This window comes from Osmerus eperlanus, chromosome 5, assembly GCF_963692335.1.
Source record: "Osmerus eperlanus chromosome 5, fOsmEpe2.1, whole genome shotgun sequence".
NCBI lineage: Eukaryota > Metazoa > Chordata > Actinopteri > Osmeriformes > Osmeridae > Osmerus > Osmerus eperlanus.
The window spans coordinates 14,592,295-14,608,566 of NC_085022.1; the positions used below are offsets into that span (position 1 = coordinate 14,592,295).

Below are 16,272 nucleotides of genomic sequence, written 5' to 3' on the forward strand. Positions count from 1 at the left end.
CGAGTCTTTCTTTACAGCACATCCGCACCACCTTGGCTCATAAATATTTACTGGTTTATTGATTTCCTGTACCTTGAATAGTGGGAGTGCCTGTTTGTGTGTTGCACCGTAATTGTTCTCCATACAGATAACCTTGGTCTTAGGCGACATCTTGGAATACAATTTGTATGTATGATGTGTGTTACTCTAATGTAGCACTTTGTCCCTCCATTTAGAACCTACTTTTGTGGTTGTGTGAGATTTTCTTCCAGTTGCTTGGTTGCACGTGCACACACACTCACTTGTGCACACACACACACACACACACACACACACACACACACACACACACACACACACACACACACACACACACACACACACACACACACACACACACACACACACACACACACACACACACACGTGTACACTGCTCATGATTTTGTCACAGTATCATGGCTGAGACTTTGTCAAATGTCACCTATTGGTCCCCTGGTGCGAATAGTCATGTGTCTCTTAAAAAGGTGTGTTTGTGTTAACTGAGCAAACAGGTTTGCGAGCACATGCACACTTTGGGTTTGGTTTACGTAATGGAGGGAGTAAGCTCCCTGATGCGTGTGTTTGAATACTTACATAGGGTGTGTGTGTGTGACAGGACTGCACAAACAGGTGTTCTGCTGTCTGGGAGTTGTGTGTGTGTGTATGTGAGTGTGTGAGAGTGCAAATGGTATCAGACCAATATTTGTGTGGTGTGGGCCTATCAAAGTCCACAGGTAAAGGAGTTATCTCGCTTGATTGACGACCCACCCACAGGGCAGCCCCTCTCTTGGTAATTTGATGGACTGCCACAGTACAGCATCACGGCCAAGGCATCATTACCACTCCGCTGTCCCCTCCGTCCCTGTCTCCGCAAGAACAGCACCCTGGAGGCTTCTTGTGGTCCCAGAACTCACATAACAGATGTTAACTTTGCTGGTCTTTTGTGCTCAAGGACAGATTGGTCTGGTAGCCTAGGGGCAGTGGCCCTGTTGAAAAGGACAGTCACAAACGTGTTCATTTTCACTCCTATCCCAAGGCTGTCACCAGATCCAGTAAATTGGGCTGATATAAAGTGATGGTAGTTTAACTTTCAACATTAGGTGAAATAGACGTGTTTTTTTCATAGTGCTTGCTAATTATTATCCATACATACATTAAATGAAGAGAGAGGAGAGAGAGCTCATGTTGCAGGAACGTCAGGAGCAGCACAAAACAAACATTGTCAAAGATATCCTAGACTATCCTTGAATTTCAGCTAAAAGACCGTTCAGGCTCTACTTTATTCATGCCTTCAGCCTTACTCTGCTCAAGCTTCTCAATTGCCAGGGTATTAAGACACTGTTGATATGATTTGTTTATCTGTGCTCTGCCTTGGAATATGAATGGACTTAGTGCCATATCTATTACTACCTATCTATTACTATCCGTCAAGTCCTTCATACAGCATCAGCGTTCTTTACACAGGACAGATGGGGACACAGACATGAAGCTCAAAAGCTACAGTACGGTATAAGTGGATGTGATGGCATGTAGGTAGGCAAGCAATTACAAAGCAACCAAAGCTTTTAGCACATTGTTGGGAATTGATTCAAACAGTAAAGTCGTATTTGTGAAGATTGAACCTAAGTAGTGGAAGACATTTCCGGTCAAATCTGCTCTTCATCAACAAGGAACCCTGAGGACCCTTGTTCTGTAGCCTACCACAAGCCCTCCCGCATGTTTGCTGGAGATGATGATTGTTGTGTTTACCTTGTCATGCAAGGAGAAGAGTTCTATAGGAGCAACCACACAAGATGGCCTTTAGTGTGAGACGATCAAATACACTTTTTTACATTTCAGTTTCAAATAAATTATAGATTATATATATATATATATATATACTTTTTAAATGTTTCTACCTTTTATATCTAAGGGGTTATTAAAAGTTTCTCTCTCTGGAGGCTGTCACTGTATTTTTCATTATCAGCTATTTGTAATTTGGAGCGCAATGAGGTGATGAAGCTGTTATTTAGGTGTCCGCGGGTTGGAAATACAACACATGGAAGTTTCTTAAATTAACCTACAGATCGAAAAAAAAAAAAACAATTGTTACCCTGAGAAGTAAATGTAGGTAGGGCATAGGAAAGCATTTGAGAATATCACAATAGATTAAAAGATTTCCTTCACTGCAACATTGATGTCTCATCAAACTGAGAGCAACTCCTCATCCTCTTGTCCTCTCATCCCCTCTCTTAATGAAAGATGGCCTTTCAGACCTCTTCATGAAGCTGTGGTGCGTGTCTGCCATGTCGTGTCTCTCTCTCTCTCCCTTTCTTTCTTCCCCTCCTTTTAAATAAACCCTGTTCCCCTCGTTTATTTTCCCTCTCTTCCATCACTGGCTTTGTTCCTTTTTTCTTACCAATTCTCCTGCCTTAATCTTTATCTCTCTCTGTCTCTTTATTCTCTCGCTTTCACTCTCTTTTTCTCTCTTTCTTTCACTACCTCTTTCTCTCTTGTTGCTAACACTCTATGGGGGCACAAACTGGTTGTCCAGCATGCTGGCTAGCTGACCCAAATACAGCCCGAAAAAAAACATTTGGCGGGGGCGGCCCAACCCCAAGAGCAGCGCCCATCCCTACCCCTCCTCTCCATCCCTCCATCTCCTCCCCTGCCACCCTTTCCCTCCATCCCTCCCCCTCTTCCCAAAACATGCGCACACACCCGTAGCAAGCTAAGTCAGCCTTGCACATTCCACTATGTCTATACTGCACTGTCAGAGCAAGCTTGGACAGCATGTATTGCCAGATATATTGGTCTTAGACAAAGCATGGGTTTCAATATCAGAAAACCAAGGTAGGATGTTGCCGGGTCCGCTGATCTTTTTGCTATTTTTATGAAGTTGTATGCTCCAGTAGACCAGTTACTAGTGTATTGTTGGTTAACAATTTGCCTACTAAACTAGGCTACTAAAAATCTAGCTTTAGTTGACAAGAGTTGGAACACATTTTTGCTTGGTTGGTCTTGTCTGACTTTTCACAATAGAATGCTGTTGAGTTTTCCGCTGGGGTCTTGTAGGTGTCATGGATTTTTTTTTTTTATTGTTTACTGGAATGTAAGGGTTGTTAGGGATGAAAATGAAGCTATTTAACCTGATGTTACTTGAATAATGTTACTGCGATCAATTTGGATTCTCTGTAGATGTGGAACAGTTGTTATCACAAATTTCCAAGTAGGTTCACTGTTTGGCATCTCATTGCTGAGTGCTGGGTTTTATTTTCTCCTGTTAGAGATGGAGAGGAGTGCTGTCATGCAGCTTTGAATGTTTCTGGATGAGTCATTAAGCCACTGAGGCCTCGCTCCTCATGGCTGTGTTAGAATGTGCTGTTTAATGGAAGAGACTCACATCTCAAGTTTCACTGCTTGCTCATTAAGATGATGATCACATACATTTCAAAATTTTCGCCTTGAATTTATGATATGAAATACATTTCTTTTTTTCCAAGTAACTGGTATCCTCAACTTTCTCTCCTTAACTTTCTCTCCTTATCTCTATCCACTGCAATCCCCAACTTCAAACAAACCACATCTGATTTTATACTGTGTGTTTCCTAATTGCGTTCTCTTGTTTTATTTCTGTCTTTGCAGGGATGCCATACATCATGTTAAGATAAGGACCAAGAACACTGTGTTAACCATGCTAAAGCGTTTGGACAAAATCCGTTTCCGAGGCCAGCGTAGGGACGAGTTCCTGGATCTGGCCGAGTCGCCCAACACGTCCGACAATGAATGTAGCGATGAGGTGGTGATGAAGCCTCGGGCCTCCAGCAAGGACACGGAGGAGCTGAGAGACCCTGTGAGTGCAGCCTCACTTTGCAGCCAGCTCCCACAAACCGAACCTCAAGTAGGATACTTTTTCTTGATTAAATTATCATTTTTAGCTGCCATTACCAGCTCTGTAGCTTGGTTGGTTGGATGATTCATGCTCGAACATGGTCGCAGCTATTGCAAATTCACGCTTGTTACATTAAACATGGTAGAACTCAAAGAGAAACTTCATAGATCCCTGCATGATCTCAAGCCAAACTAACCAGAATTTTTACAATAACTGGAATATTATAGCCATCTCCATCTCAAATTGCAGTACTTGTCGTTCCCTATAGCTCCTCATTTCTAACACCATCCAAGCAGAATTCACTCCAAACCTTCTAGAACCTTCCTCATTAAAGTCCACTCACTCCTGAGGTCCGACAGGCCTGTATCTGGAGGAATTTCGCCAAAGCGTCATTCCTTTTGATATTCTGCGTTTCTGTTTATTCAAGCTATTTCCTGTTGCTCCAGTCCTCTCAGACGAGGATGAGGAGATAGACCTCCAACGGCTGTCTGCGTCACTGGCTCCCATGCAGCAGCTTAGACCGAACACACGTCTGCCAAAGCCTTACCAGTTCTCACTTCTTGATACGTTCCCAGGACAACTGTTTGTTTGTTTATTTATTGAACTGTGTTCTCTTTTTAGTCTTCTCCTCAATGGTGCTTAGATCTGTCCACTGTAAATTGCTAAGATTCAGTACTCTTGCCTAACTGATAAGCAGTTCGGCCCAAGAGCTTAAGTAGATCTTGAACTGCTGTCTAAAAATGTTATGACTCTTTACAAAACATATTATTCCTACCCCTGACCGAGTGTCAGTCTTGGCAGTCTTTTCAATACCACCCCCTGGATACTGTGTGTCCTTGACTATCACTGACGTCTGTGGTGAAATACCCAGATTTTGCAACCAACTCAATCACCCTTTGCGGATAAGAGCTCATCCAAATATATATTTTATGTATTATTTTTTTACCCAGTTCCAAGTGAACATCAGTAATTTGTCTGCATAGCGGAAAATATTTTACAATTATTCAGTTTGAGTGAAAACAGTGATAGAGCCAGCTGGGCAGTGAAACATGAACTAACATTTATTAATGTCAGGGTAGCTGCTGTTAAACTATAAGACTCCTAAGACCCCCTCTTCAGAGAAGTAGCCGTTTCAGATCTGGTAAGCTGTCGCTCTGAGTGTTGTGCAATGTGGGCTAAAGGAGCCAGGCCACGTGATGAAAGGCAAGCTGTGGTAGACTGTTCTGGGGTTATTCCAGTTCAGTCACTGTTCACACCAACCTGTATCACACCAGCCTTCTTCACCCTACAAGTCAGTGTGGGTTCATGTTCAGGTTCATTTAAGATGATTGTTGGTTTCGTCAGGGTCGTTTCAGAAGGAACCAATTTAAACAGTGGTGAAAACCATCGTAAGTACCGAGACCTACTCAGAACGCTTGAGAAATACAGACTGTCTGTTTATCGGGTGGTTGTCAGCTTTACATCTATTTCTTATCTTTAACACGGGAAATGTTGCAACTCTTCAGACACACCCAAGATCAATTCCAGTTCAGTGAGTTTGAGGCTATTGTTTGAGGCTCCTATCTATGACATGCGAGAACAGTTTCTCTGTTTTCTGGGGGGGGGTGGGTGGGTGGGTGGAGCCCTGTTTTGATCTTGTTCCCATAGTAACAAGAGAACGATAGTCTAGTGCTGTTGTCTCTCTGGTTCTCTGTTGCTCTCCCTTCCTTCATGAGGTCTTCATCCAGCACCAGTTGTCCACCAGGATTTACCATCATCAGTCATACTCTGTTATTTACAACTTTGACGAACATATTTATAATGATGGCAAATCTAATTTATAGTAGGATAACAAATGTCATTTGCTTTAATTGGGAATATCTAATTGACACTAACAAAGTCAGTCAAATAATGTGGATTTGTTATTATGCAGGCTGGTGCAACTGGTCAGTTCTAAACCCCTCCCCTACCTTATCTTATCAAGTATGTCTGTGGGTTGTACTGCATGCCACTGTTTGTTATGATTGTAGTAGCCTATCCAAGATGAGATTTTTTGTTTTTAAATTATTCGTCTTCAAATGCCACCATTGAAATCGGAATGCGCAGTTCACCCCTTGCTTTTGGAAACGTGTCCTGAAAGAGCACAAATAAAAAAACAAAAAACGCAAGACCGGTAACAGCAACACAACACAGCTATCTGAGATCATAGTTTTGCTCATTAGCAACGGAGACCTTGTGACCCGAGCTTGGCTTGTGATGTCTGTTTCTCTCCAGTTCCCTTTCCTCATCACTGCGGAGGTTACTGCAGCTCAGGGCACAGATGTTGTTCCCTCAATCACTGTCTCTGAGGTAACCCTGTCCTGGCTGCTGAAGGGAGATTTTCTATAGAGAGTAACATTAAACCATTCAGACTGTTTCTTCCCTGCGCCTTTCCTCACCTCCTCCTTGCGTTCTTTTCTTTTTTATTCTCTCCTCCTCTCCTCTCTGAGCAGTTTTATCCTTTTTTTTCTCACGCTCGGCTCACTTTCATCTACCTTGCTGCCAGCTAGCATCTTTGTGTTATCCAAATGTTATCACTTGTCTCGAACCCTCTCTCTGTCTCTATCTTTCCCCTTTTCTCTCTCGTTTCTGTTTCTTTCCCTCTGAAACTATCCCACCCTATCCCACTTTCTTTCTGCTTCTCTCTCCCTCTCTCTCTTCCCATCTCTCCCCACCCCCCTCTCTCTCTGTATCCTTCCCTTCCTTTCCTCGCCTCATGCCCCGCTTCACGGTGCAGATGACAGTCAGAATACAGGATTAGGATGCTGCAGGTTCTTTGGGCTTGGCTGCTGCCTGGTGTTGGGAAACAAGGCTGGATGAAGTGGAGGATACCACACTCTGCCTGCCCGCATTTCTCTCCGTTTCCACACTCGTGCGTGAGTGTGGGGATATGCGGTCATGTAGGAGCTTGTTATTAGTTGGTGTTGTGTTGTATGTGCTTGGGCCTGTTTGTGTCATTTCTGTGTTTGTTTGTTGGTGTTTCTGTGTCAGCTTCCACTCTTTCTTTGCTCTCGCTCTCTCAGATTTCTATTAGTGATGCCTTATTTTAGTGTTTGTATGATGAGCACTTTGAACTGTTGCTCATGTGTACTGTCTGTCTGTGTGTGTGTGCGCGTGTGTCTATGTATGTGTGTGTCTCCTTGCATCAGGCTGGTCCGGGGACTCTTGCGATGGCCGCCGCCATCCAGGACTTTCAGAGGACGGAGGCCGACCGTCTCAACGAAGTTAAAGGCCACCTAGAAATTGCCTTACTAGAAAAGCACTTCTTACGTGAGTACCGGATATAATGATCCTTTTAGCGATTAAAGGCTACGAAATGTTGTTAAATAGTGTATTAATTGTGTGCATGTTGTTTATTGACCCAAGTTTAAAATTGCGCATTGGCTTCACAAAGGTGCCTCCGTTAACATGAATTAGTTTGGGTGTCGGATGGACACGGTAACTTTTCCCTTCAGTGAGGGGAAACTCCAGCCTGAGATGATAAGAGCAGTGTGTTGGCTGTGTTAGTGTGTTACTCAGTCATTTAAAGGTTGCTGCTTCTAAGAGAATGTGTAAAACTGGGTTAGCTCACTCGTGTGTGTGTGTGTGTGTGTGTACATTTAATGAATCTCACTCAGAGCCTCTGCCTGGCCAGGAGATGAGCAGCTCATCTGGCCCCTTGTGTCTGGTGATGTGGAGGGTTGGGATTGTGGGATTAGATCGGACTGTCTCATTTCCACTTCTCTGGCTGATGCACAGTCGTGTTGTTAGTGCACGGTATTCTAAAACTGTAGTCGAGGAATTGTTGTCGATTCACGCTGCCTGAGATGTGCTTACTCAGCGACGTGGCAGAACAAAGAACTCTGTTCACTGAAAGACTGTAGAACTGTTCACTTCTGATCCTTGACCTGCTGCTATACTTTCCATGCACTGCAAAATGAATCAAATGTAAACGGTGCATAATAGAAAGTGCAGAAGATAATCAAAGATCGGAGGTGCACAGTACAAAACATGCACCATATGAGTTTGATCTCGCATTTGCTTGGAAACGTGTTTCAGTCATTTCCTTGTGCTAGCTCAGTGGTTGTCCTTGTTGTCAGGGGACTGGTGGGATCTGGCCTCCCAGTCGCCACTCACGTCCCTCGGGGTCCATCTGAAGCGGGGTCAGCAGTATGGTCTGGTCTTTAGGTCAGAATCCAACCACCTCTGTCTGCCACCAAAGGGAATCGGATAAAGTGGTCTGTAGTCTGTGGTCCAGATGAGGTGCAAGGCAGGCCAAGTTTCTGTTGTATGGAATTGTGTGGCAAAAACAAAGATTGAAAGCTTAATTGTATACGGTTATTTCTAGTTGGCTGAGGTGGGGAGTGTGGGGGTGGTGGAGTGTGGGTTGTAAACTTACAGGCAAGAAGCAATACGATAAAGAACTGAGAAACATAAAACATTTAATGCTGCTGTTCAACAGTCCATGATATAGGGAACACAGTGATTTCCCAGGTTGGATGTAAATCCACTGTCTGGAAGAGGGAATCCTGACTCCCTGAGAGACTGGTGAGGAGACAGGTGATTGGGCGAATAAGGAGCTTTGTGCTCCTTAGTCTGTTGTGATGAGTCAGAGAGAGACCTGCAGTGCAGAGCTGAGTCGGGGTGGGGGGGGGGGGGGGGGGGTTGGGTGGATTTGAGGTCTTGCATTGCACTGTGTTGGCAGACCTCTGCTTATCCAAGTGACCTAGACTTTGTTTCAATTAGCGTGCCCGCAGGCGCTCTGGATTAGCCTGCAGCGCGGGGAAGACCTGCGTAGGTCCGCGTGAGTCCGCGTATGACGAGAACGAGAGGGTATTTGAACGCTCGCGCAGACTGGTGATGCATGTTTTCTCCATTTTCTGTACTTTCATCGAAAGGCTCATGGTTGCCTAAGCTACACTTGCAGACTTAGTCATGTGTCAAGATTTATTATGTAAATACACAGTTAAAACCCTACCACATACGCCCTCACGTAGACACCCACACACAAACACACTCCTGCACACACAGTCATGTGTTCATCCACATGCTCCTGCTGCTTCTCTGATCGATGGAAGGCAATCTGGCCCGTGGTCAATACGATTGTTAAACAGACAGTACGCTGCATAACATGTTATTACCCGACCACACTGCTGTGGATGTTCGCATCCCACACCAGAATGTTGGTTTGTTGTTACAGGAAGCCCACAGACGGCAATATCCTCACGCTTGCTGTCCTGCATCATTCTGCCTTATGAGCCTCAGCGGCTTGGCTTTGGTCGTGCTGACCGTCTGAGCAGCTCCAGATGTGCTGCTCGTCAGCTGAGGGAGCGGCGGGAAAGTGTCTGAATACGCCGTCCTCGACCCGGTCGGAGCCGTGAGGCGGCTTGTCGTTTCCTCTAGCGCTACCCGTTCTTCAGGTGCTTAAACTCTGTGGTGATTTCACTGTACGTACACACACACACGAGGAAACGAGTGCATGCGTTCGTCTTCCAAATCTGCTCGTGTGCACCGCGAGTACACCAAAGGTCAACGGGGGACCTTCCGATCACAGCTGCAACAAAAAGCAACGGGTTATTTAACCTTACATAAGCCTCCCCACACGACCCAACCAGAAGAAAGCCAGGTATTGATTGGACAGCTTGGTGTCACTGGGATGACCTGCCCGCGACGGACACAGCAGAAGGAAGCGTTGTGTGTGTCCCTGGACTGCTTGTTCCGGAGCCTTCCCTAGGAGTGTTCACGGTGTCCTGTCCTTTTGACTTTTTATCCACATATTTAGTTACGTCGGTTGTGAATCACACTGGGTTTTCATACTGGGCTACTGTTTGGTTTGGTGATGTATGGTCTGTGATAGCCAGGGCACCTACGCTGTTGGCATTTCCTCAAAGGGCCTTCATAATTTACATACATTTATCAATTTTGCAGACGCTTTTAGCCAAACGACGTACACATGCATAAAGATAGCACCGCAGAATATCAAAGATTAAAAATGCATCGCTGTCGTCAGAGTCCAGGAACGGTCTGTTCTAATCTTGATATGACCTACTACTAAGACGTTTGGTGGCTTGTCTACTGATGGGTGTCGAGTGTCTTGCGTAAACGGTAGCCTCCTACAAGCACCATCTTGCTCCATTCAAGATAGCATAGTTGTACGTTTTATTGTGTGTTTGGGAAGTTTGTGTGGATAGTCATGCATAGGCCACTACTAATTTAGCAAGTTCCTAACGTACCTACACTTTCCCTTTGTACGAGCGTCAGAAAGTAAATTGCACACACTCATACAATTGCTCAACCAAACAAAGTATAAAATACTAATTAGTACCCTTCTAGTACTTTAGTGTCTACTAATTAGTACCCTTCTAGTACTTTAGTGTCTTAAGAAGGGGTAGTAGTCGAATTGAGAAAAATACAAAATGTTTAGACTGTAAGTTTACAACCCCAGGCTTTTGAGGCCCTTTCAGTAGGATAAATCTGTAACTCATGTGGAAGCGGAGGGTCTAACACAGCTATCCTGCTCTGCCCTGTCGCTGGACCAAACCGGTTTTGGGTGGTGTCCAGGTGCATGTGGCTCAGAGCCTGACAAGAAGCAAGGGTAAAGAACACCTGATGTTTGTTCCTGGATGACTTCGCACCGAGATACCAGAGGAATCTCCTTTACGTCAGCTGACTGGCTGGCTGTTTAATGACCGTGATGGAAAACTGCTCAGGGGGAAGGACGGAAATAGACGTTGACAGGCTTAATGTATTCATTCAGACAGGGATGCTGGTGAGATGGGTTTTTAATGGGTCCTGTGATCTTCCTGAATGTACTCGTAATTATATCACATTAAATATTTATCAGGCTGTAAAGCCATTGCTCACAATTTGCCTTGTCATTGGCCACTGTTGTGATAAACAATTTCATAGACCGGACTATCTGACCAAAGCTCTGTACAGTACATCTCCGCTGCTCTAAATAGCTTGTCACGCCCTCTCTTGGAATGTCAAAAACACCTTTAGATTAGTACTGAACTTGTCACACATAACGACAAAGCACCGCCCACCAATCAGGTTCTTGATGATTTTCAAACTTCGGCTGTGGTAAACCAGCTACCCCAGCACTGTGTTGGAAATGCTGTTTGTACAGTATTGTTCCAAGCAGCAAGTTTTCCGTAACCCCTTAGAGCAACAAAAAGTTGTGCGGTCGACTTTCTCCTGCTGCCTGTCTGCTACGGACAAGATTTAATTGGAAAATTTCATATTTTATGTAGCATGTAAATACAACTTTCAAAGTACTTCAGTTTTCAATGATATATATATATATATATATATATATATATATATATATATATATATATATATATATATATATATATATATATATATATATATATATATATATATATATATATATATATATATATATATATATATATATATATATATATATATATATATACATAGCGAGAGAGAGAGAGATATTGATTGATTGCAGTGAGCTTTTACGACATTCCAGTTGCAGTGCAGTCTAAAGAAAATTACATTCATGAGGGATATCGACAGCCTAATGTTAATACCTCATATAGTTTAAGAGGTTTTTCATCAGCTGTTTTAGACCTAAGAAATATTTCAACTTGTAGTCTGATTATCTTGTTCACCGAGTCGAGCGTTAACAGTCAGTATTCATACCCTTGGAATAGCTGGAAGGCCTTTTTCTTCTCGCACACAAAAACCTGAAGTGTGCCTTTCTTCTGCTTCAGAGCCAATCACACTCCGGCCCCATCTACTCCATATGAGGAAGTCCCCCCAACGGTACGATCCCTACAGCTGAGTGAATAGTGAATAGGCCTGCTTGTACCACTGTTCCCAGCCATGTCCTCAGGCTTGGGAAGCCATGCGTGTGATGGGAGTCTGCTAGCCGGCCTGCGCATGGTCAAACCAAGGCCTCTATGCTAATGTTCGCGCTTACATAAGTACTGGGACGTCAGTTTGTTGCTCCCCATGCCCCAGCAGAGTCCCTCTGCCAGGACAGCATACAGTATATGTTGTCCATTCAGAAAAAGCAATCAGTCATGGCGTTGGATAGAAAATGCTGGGGGCCCTCAAGCTATCCAGGTCATAGCTAGTGATGTCAGATGAGAATTGGAGGCTTAGAACAAAAAGGGGGAGGTGGTTGTAATTCAGGGATCAAGTAGGGTTGATCAGATATTACCTGTCAAATACCTTGCCGGACGCAATTTTTATCCTGATAAACAACCGTAGCTGGACGTTTTAGTGCTGGTGTGAATGACTGAATCCGTGCCCCCCCCCCCCCCCCATTCCTCCCTTTTTTTAGGTAGGCCTAAAAAAACATATGAATCTGATTGAATGTTTTTGTTTTCTGATTTGTTTTGCGAAGGTTTTCTGACATCGCTTTCTCATAGAGACACAGCATTAGGTTTGTGTACGGGTGTGCGTGCGAGTGTGTTTGTGAAGGCTGTGGAAGAAATTGGGATTTCCTCTGACCATAAATGACAACACAACACCAAGCTTAGGTCTCAACCAGGTCTCTCTCCGCTCCGAAAGCCAAAGGACCATCTTTAATAGGGCACAAGAATGTAAACATAGATTGTGACAGTCAGGCAGGAATGACGTTTACAACAGTCTCAGAGATAAAGATTCACTGCTCCCAAGACATGACAACTCTCACACTAGAGAGTTCATAGTTGGAGCTCTCCTTGTAGTCATGACAAGGACCGTTTAGCCAGTACTTTCTCCTGACCCCAAACATCTATTAACCTGACACATAGACACAATATACTGTTATTAATAGCAAGCTTACATGATAAACGTAGTAACTAGTATCCAATGACTAGTTCTATTGATTAGTGATTAGTGTAAGCACACAGGAAATCCCAATTTCTTCCACAAGGCCCACAGGCATGCATGCACAATTGTTCTGTTGTGACTTTGGGGACCAGGATGTGGTTGAGTTTGTTGCAATGGCTCGATCCAGATGAGCGGTTGCTACAGGAAACAAAATATGAGATGGAGGTGCTTGGTGGTGAGAGCACACTTCCTGCTGTGCTTGAGTCACCCTGTCCAGGCGTCTAAATTAAGAACTATCACCTACTTACTGGAGCTCCTTGGTTTGGGGAGCTGCCGTCTTGGTGAGGGGACAGGTGGAAATTGCGGTAAGCAACAGGGCTTTGGAGCCCTCCTGTCTTGTCTGATTCATCCCCTCCTATCACTTACAATCACTCTTTCCCCTCTCTCTCCTCTCTGTGTCTATATCTCTCTCTGATGATGATGAGGATATTGGTTTCAGGAGTGGAGATTGCTCCTTTCTGAAAATCTGATTCAATATATCACGATGACGGATGGGGAGAAGGCAGTTATCTCTGAAAGGCTGGTTATGTGCTGTTTTCACCATTTGGATGCTTACATTGCAACCCCAAAAACATTTTCTAGGCGTTTAGCCATCGTTTTGTGCAGAGTCACAATGAGCTGATACAGGCTACATCTTCACCGTGCCCCATCTTTCTGAAGACCCCACCAGCCAAGTCGGGGCAAATCACTGCACAATGGTGCTAAGTGCATCTGTGATCCTGGGCCCTAGTGGTGCGATGACATCACAGACAATGAAGAATTGACAGTTACCTCACTGAACATCCTATCTGATTCAACTGGGTGCTCTGGGACTGGGGGTGTGATTCATATTTACGGCCTGTTATACTGTAGTTCAGCCTTGGACGTCTGTGTGTTATAGGTTGCTAAGATGACACTGTCCCCAGTCAGGCTGTTGTTGTTGTGTTTCTTTTTACGTTTCTTCTGATGTGTGTTACTGCTATGGATGCCCAATTCCCAGTGTCTTTGGTTAAAAGATAATGGAATTTTACACCTAGATAAAATATACAGAAATTAAAATGTCAGTACTTGTTATCTGGTGGTCTAGTGATAAGGTTAATTAGGGGAAATGTCCTCTGCAGTGTAAGCTAAATGTCACAAATTGAGGGAGAACTCTCTGTTTTTGACATAAACAGGACAGCTAGTTATTTATATAAAGAGCTAGCTAGCACTGAAAGGGCTTATATTAGCTTTGAGAGAGCAGCTACCACTGTTGAAGAATGTTGGTTAGCATTTGCTAGGCTAACAGAAGGGCTATTATCCTTCGGTATAGTACCTTCGGTGGTAGGAAGGGAAGCTGTTGGCCATGTGGGTTGTGGAACTTCCTTACATAAATGCTAACTAGTGGGTGTACTGAATACTCATAAGTGACTGAAACTGGAAATTATGTACCGGTAGGTTAGGTGAGGATGATGCACTCTTGAAATTCATGGGGAATTGCCATGTATGCTACAATCCTTGCAACTAAACTGGAAACTCCTTCCAAACATTTTTATAGATATTCTTCAGAAAGTAGAGAAGTAGAAAGTTTAATCAATTCCGCCTTGAATTCATAGTTAATTTACTCCTTATATTGTACAATTGTTGCAGTTTAGTTATGGAGACGTTATTCGAAGAGCAAGGTCACTTCCTATAAGACCCACACTCAAACATGCTACACAGGATGTTTTCCTGTGAGTAATCACTCAGTTTTAAGCCTCTCTGGTAGCTAGCGTGCCCAAGCTTGTCTGGCACCAGGCTCCCAGCAGCACCTGACCTGTCAGGAATGAGAAATGGGTTTAAACTCAATCACTGTGTTTTTTTGTTTTGTATTTCTTTTATGTTGTCATTTCACTCCATTATCTAAATGAAATGTTAAAGTTTTCACCAATTTGATGGCTACTAATCAAAAGTTCAATACATGTATAAGGAATTATTATTATTTCTCTAGTCAGCAGTCTGGTTGGACAGTTTGGAAGGAATCAGGAATTTCTTGTGCGCTTTTATGTTAATCACAATCGGATAGATCAGCTAGTGTATTATTATTTGGTCATGTACACCTAGTCTATGCACTTAATCATTCACATTGTTTTCTTACTGTGATTGTCTTAGTCTCTGCCTGGACATAATAACGATCTACGGTCATAGATAATAACGGTCATTTTAATGTCGAGGTGTTAATCTCTCTTTCCAATCATCTGGTTATCTAACCCTCTTAAATCCGGATCCTAAACTGACAGTCACGTCGTTGTAGTGGAGACAAAGAACTTTCTTCCACAAAAGTGTATGCGTTCATGGTGGTGACTGTCATTGCATGGAGGCAGTACTGAATTATTAACTGCAGCGCTGTTGTCCTGTTTAACCTTCTGGTAAAAGTGTAACACAAAGCTGTCCTGACAGCCTGGCTGAAGCACAAAGGTCCCTTACCAAGGTCGGGAACAACCGGTGCCTATTATAGACCACAGTCTGTCTGAAGAGACACAGACAGGAGGCTGCTCTCGCAGTCCAGCAGCGTTTGTTCCTCAGGCCGGAAGTTTGCTCTGTGTATATTTGTGAGGTGCTTAGGATTGCTGAAGATTGCGCACACCGTCTGCTGACGGGCTTTTTTGTTGTTGTTGAATAAACTTGCTTATATGCTTTTGATGTACTTCAGAATGGTCTTCTGAGTCTTTTCAGAGCTTTTGCTGTGAATGTGTAGGCTGTGAACTCAATAACAAGAGCCATTTCCCTGACGGATCTCTTGATTTCATTCCTGTCCTCCATCCCTCTTATCTCTCATGCCTCATCTGGTTCCCTCCTCTTTTCATCTCATTCATCCCTTCCATCTTTTCTCATCTGCCCTCTCGCCCGCGCGTCTATCCTTTCTCCCTCAATGAAATCCTTCCACTTTTTCCCCTGTTTTGTCCTCCCTTCATTTGTTTTACAGCTCACCCCATCTCTGGCCTTTGCTGCTCTGACTCAGGGCCAGTGTATTGTCAGACTGCAGGAGCTGACATATTCCACCCTGTGTGTGTACTTTGTGTGTGCCTGCCTGCATGTGTGTGTGTGTGTGCTCGGGACAGAGAGTCCCAGAGTGTGTCAGGGGCAGGCCAAGGCAGTCCCTCCCCGATGGGAAACAACTCAGCCTATAATCCACAGCACACTCCCCAGAGGTTGCTGAGCTGACCTGACCCAAATCAGCTTCTGCACTGGTCAGGCCCCAACTCCTGTGACACGTGAATCAGTAAGCCAGAGTCTTTGGAGGTTGAGATACAGTGGGCCTATACTTTGCACAGCAATGGCTTGAAATCCTGAATCCGAATTGGTATTTTGATAATTCTTTATTGATTTATAGTTTTTTGTTTTGTACCAGGTCAAATAATTCGTCCGGTTATAATACTTTAGCTCCACTGTACAGTTTCATTTTCACATTCAGCTTGATTAAGCCATCGAGAAGAGAAATAGAGAAGGCGGCATCACGGAATACCCCTCCTTTGTATCCGTTCATATCTCATTCTGACAATATCAGATATCATCCCTTTAAGGTTTTAGGTATC

At 43.9% G+C, this 16,272-nt stretch overlaps 1 protein-coding gene across 8 annotated transcripts in view; it reads left to right on the forward strand.

Annotated features, from left to right (window-relative positions):
- Positions 1 to 16,272, forward strand: part of LOC134021243 (GRAM domain-containing protein 4-like) — a 34,554-nt gene that overhangs the window by 2,271 nt on the left and 16,011 nt on the right. For 2 of the 8 annotated variants that reach the window (XM_062461865.1, XM_062461866.1), the window contains exons 2-4: positions 3,646 to 3,901; positions 6,146 to 6,220; positions 7,060 to 7,180. In XM_062461865.1, the coding sequence (XP_062317849.1) occupies positions 3,646 to 3,901; positions 6,146 to 6,220; positions 7,060 to 7,180 (452 nt within the window). Of the gene's footprint in view, positions 1 to 3,645; positions 3,902 to 6,145; positions 6,221 to 6,538; positions 6,787 to 7,059; positions 7,181 to 16,272 lie in introns of those variants that run through there. The other 6 variants (XM_062461869.1, XM_062461872.1, XM_062461867.1 and 3 more) reach the window with 5 other exon arrangements.